At 40.8% G+C, this 4519-nt stretch overlaps 1 protein-coding gene across 1 annotated transcript; it reads left to right on the top strand.

Moving 5' to 3' along the window:
* Positions 1-1332: 1332 nt before the first annotated feature.
* On the top strand, positions 1333-3812 carry LOC105970458 (9-cis-epoxycarotenoid dioxygenase NCED1, chloroplastic). The gene has a single exon (XM_012995283.2). It carries the CDS (start codon positions 1650-1652, stop codon positions 3444-3446), a length of 1797 nt encoding a protein of 598 aa, XP_012850737.2. The 5' UTR covers positions 1333-1649; the 3' UTR covers positions 3447-3812.
* Positions 3813-4519: the final 707 nt, after the last annotated feature.

The following is a 4519-nucleotide window of genomic DNA, read 5'->3' as shown; positions in this document are numbered from 1 at the left end:
ATAAATAAATAAAAATTCAATTGCATTAAATTAGAAATAACACCAATTCATAGGACTAAATTACAATTATCAGAATTGCTTCTTCTCCTCGCCTTCGAATCCCCTTGAACTGTTCCAGACCCCTTAAAAAAAAAATTCCAGGAAAACTCAGAAAATTACATCCAAAAAACAGAGGAAAAAGCCCAAAGATTTCATGTCAAAAACCAATGTTCGAGTTTTTTTGTCTTCTCGGGCAAACATCTCAAATTCCTAGGGTTTCGATTCTTCTTTGAAGTCCTCAATTTTGTGAAGAATATTGATAATTCTATGTTACGTATGATTACATTGAGAGAATTTGGTTGGGGGTTCGATATTTTACGATTTCAGAAATATAAGTATTTTGTATTATTGTAGACACAGAGAATAAATTAGATTTGAGAATCTTGAATCGAGGCATTGAGTTGGGTGATGGAGGGGGTACGTAAATGGGAAGCCGGAACCCCAGGCAGATTATGGCCTCCGGAATTTTCCAGAAAGAAACGTGCGTTTTTTTTCATCGGCGGCGGGTCGATCAAAATCCTCATCATCCAGATTTTCCATTTTCTTACATCTGTTTCTTTTTCTATTTTTACTTTTTTTCGTAGTATTTTTTATTATGCTGTATAAATCAATCAGCCATTATTTAAACCTAATTTTGTAACTGATTATTTTAGGGATTTTTTTTTCTAATGTTTAAATTGATTTCTTTTATATATATATATATATATATATATATATATATATATATATAGATATATGTGTGTATGTATATATATATAATTTTATTTTTTAGTTTCAGTTGATGTTTTCATCCCATAGCATAGCAGATGATGATTATTAGCTGTAAAAAAGTTCATATGTATTTAAACAGTAATTAATTTAAAATTCAAAAAATTATATAGTATAGAATTTTAAAAAATCTATTTTGTTTTTTTAATTAAAAGAAAAATGAGAGATTGGTGTAGGGGTTTTTATTGAAGGAAAAGGGGCAATATGGATATTATCACGAATTTTAGCTTGCAAAACCTTCAACCACTTCAATTTTGGGCGAGTAAGATGCACTTGCCATTAACTTTAACGGAATATTAGAAGGCCGCTACAAACTGACAACCACAGGGGGGCTAAGTGCTTAAATTGATATCAGAGGGGGGTAAAGTGCACAACGTGGAAACCACAGGGGGGTTAAGTGCTATTAACCCTATATATATATATATATATATATATATATATATATATATATATATATATATAATTGATAAATAAATAAAAAATAGTGACAAGAAACAACAATGAGGAATGAGGTGGTGTCAAGTTTGAAGGTATGAGCGGGCCCACCACCTCTGATTATTAAATATGAAACCAAATATAAGTGTTTCCGTTTCATAAATGCAACACGTGGTGTTCTCCTACATGTTAGAAGTGGACCTCTTTCCCCCCTCATTTCGCTCTATATATACCCCTCTCCCCTTCCTCTCTCTTCAATCACTCACACCCAAATATTCCTTCATACTTTCTCTCTCTACAAAACTCACACAACACAAACAAACTTCTCTCTCTCTCTCTCTCTCTCTCTCTCTCTCTCTCTCTCACACACACACTAAAACACACACACAAAAAACACATAGGAAGCAATGGCCACTTCATCTGTTAAACCCAAATTATATGCTCCATCACCAATTAATAATAAAAAGATGGGCTTTTCCACAAAATCAATCTCTTTAAAACAGCCCATTATTAATAAATTAAACCCCACTCAATCTATCATTAAATCCTCTCTCCAAACACCCACACTCCATTTCCCCCAAAAATCATCCGCCGCCGTCGCCGCCACACATCAAACACCTCCGCCGCAATCTCAATGGAACTTACTCCAAAAAACGGCGGCGATGGCCTTCGACGCGGTGGAGACGGCTTTAACCGCCCACGAGCTCCGCCGCCCCCTGCCGAAGACAGCCGACCCGGGAGTCCAGATTGCCGGGAACTTCTCCCCGGTGCCGGAGCATCCCGTCGAGCACGGACTCACCGTCGCCGGAAAAATCCCGGACTCCATCCGAGGGGTGTACGTCAGAAATGGCGCCAACCCGCTATTCGAGCCGGCGGCGGGCCACCACTTCTTCGACGGCGACGGGATGATCCACGCCGTGAAATTCGACGGCGGCGCCGCCAGCTACGCCTGCCGCTTCACGGAGACGCAGCGGCTGGCGCAGGAGCGCGCCCTTGGGCGCCCCATTTTCCCCAAAGCCATCGGCGAGCTCCACGGCCACTCCGGCATCGCCCGCCTCCTCCTCTTCTACGCGCGCGGCCTCTTCAACCTCGTCGACCACCGCCACGGCGCCGGCGTGGCCAACGCCGGACTCGTCTACCACAACAACCGCCTCCTAGCCATGTCGGAGGACGACCTCCCCTACCACGTCCGCGTCACCCCCGCCGGCGACTTACAAACCGTCGAACGCTACAGCTTCGCCGGCCAACTGAACACCACCATGATCGCCCACCCGAAGGTGGACCCCACCACCGGAGAAATGTTCGCCCTGAGCTACGACGTCGTCCAGAAGCCGTACCTCAAGTACTTCAAATTCTCGAAAACCGGCGAGAAATCCGCCGACGTCGAAATCCCGGTATCGGAGCCGACAATGATGCACGATTTCGCAATCACCGAAAACTTCGTAATAATCCCCGACCAGCAGGTGGTCTTCAAAATGTCGGAGATGATACGCGGCGGCTCGCCGGTGGTGTACGACAAGAACAAAACCGCCAGGTTCGGCGTACTCGACAAGTACGCCGAAAACGCCGACGGCATTAAATGGATCGAAGTTCCCGATTGCTTCTGCTTCCATCTCTGGAACTCGTGGGAAGAACCCGAATCGGACGAAATCGTCGTGATCGGTTCGTGTATGACTCCGCCCGACTCGATTTTCAACGAGTGCGACGAAGGACTGAAGAGCGTGCTCTCAGAAATCCGGCTCAACTTAAAAACCGGAAAGTCAACGCGGAGACCGATCGTATCAGACGTTGACCAAGTCAACCTCGAGGCAGGGATGGTGAACCGGAACAAACTCGGTAGAAAAACCCGGTTCGCGTACCTGGCAATCGCGGAGCCGTGGCCGAAGGTATCCGGGTTCGCGAAAGTCGACCTCTCGAACGGTGACGTCAGCAAGTTCTTTTACGGTGACGAGAAATACGGAGGGGAGCCCCTGTTTCTTCCTAAAGAAAATTCCAATTCTGATCCCGATTCCGATTCCGATTCCAATTCCGAAGAAGGGTATATTCTCGCGTTCGTACACGATGAGAAGACGTGGAAATCGGAGCTGCAGATTGTGAATGCGTTGACCATGGAGCTTGAGGCCACCGTTGAACTTCCGTCACGTGTTCCATATGGGTTTCATGGCACATTCATCAGCTCAAAAGATTTGGAAACTCAAGCCTGAATTTAATTTTTATTTTTTATATTTTTGTTAGCAGAGGAGAATATTCCTGTGGGATTGTTTTGAAATACGTCCCCGGATTCTGTTTCTGCAGTTTACGAATTTCGATTTTTTTTTTTTTTTAATTATTAATTAGAATTGAGGTGTGTGGGGGGATTTTAGGAGGGACCAGGTTTGTAGCTTTGGGATTGTATTAGTTAGTGGGAAGCTCAGCTGGTTTCTGCCTTAATTCTTTCACATACTAGTGTGTGAAATCTTGTATTTCTTTTTTAGTATTTTTATTTAATTAATTAATGTATACATATAGATAGATAGATACACAGTTTTTACATAATAACAAATGTTGTGTGATTATGTATTACATAAAAACCTTGTTTTAGTTTTCTTGTATGTAATGGATTTCGATACATTACTCTTTCCACATTGGTGTTATCTATGATATATATTATAAGGTGAATTACATCATATAGTATTATTTATGAAAAAATAACTAACAATAAATCCAGTTCTCCGCCTTAACAACAGAAAAAAAAAAATGATTGATCGAATTCCATGAGTCTGATTTATAGTGATAATTTATCAAAGAATGACTCTGGTTATCAAATGATTGAACAATCAAGAGCACTTTATTTACGATACTTAGTTGACATTCATAAAATGTATCTATTGTATTAATTATGAGTTCCATACATCATGTTTAGCAGAAAGACGGGTATTCCTTGCTATTTAGCTTTAATTAACCCCCGACAAACTCTTATGTTCCTTTTATTACGATGTTTCTGAATTCATGGATAACAAGTCTAAAGATTTTCCGATTCAGAAGAAAAAAAATCATCGGTTCAAGAAGTTGGTTAAAAGTCAACCCTTATTAGTGTGTATATCAAAACATATGCAAGTATCAAATTTAAAAAAAAACAATAAATAACATCACAACATATATCTACGACAATTATGCACACATGTCGACGACGTGTAGAGTAAATAATAATCAATACATATGTATGATCAATTTTACTTCGATAAAATTTTGTCCAGCGCATTTATATGGTTGACTGCTGATTTATTTATTAAAAAAA

Source organism: Erythranthe guttata, chromosome 8 (assembly GCF_056151865.1).
Source record: "Erythranthe guttata isolate IM_541 chromosome 8, IM_541, whole genome shotgun sequence".
NCBI lineage: Eukaryota > Viridiplantae > Streptophyta > Magnoliopsida > Lamiales > Phrymaceae > Erythranthe > Erythranthe guttata.
Note: the sequence above shows the minus strand (reverse complement) of the source record. Positions and strands in the feature narration are given on the sequence as shown.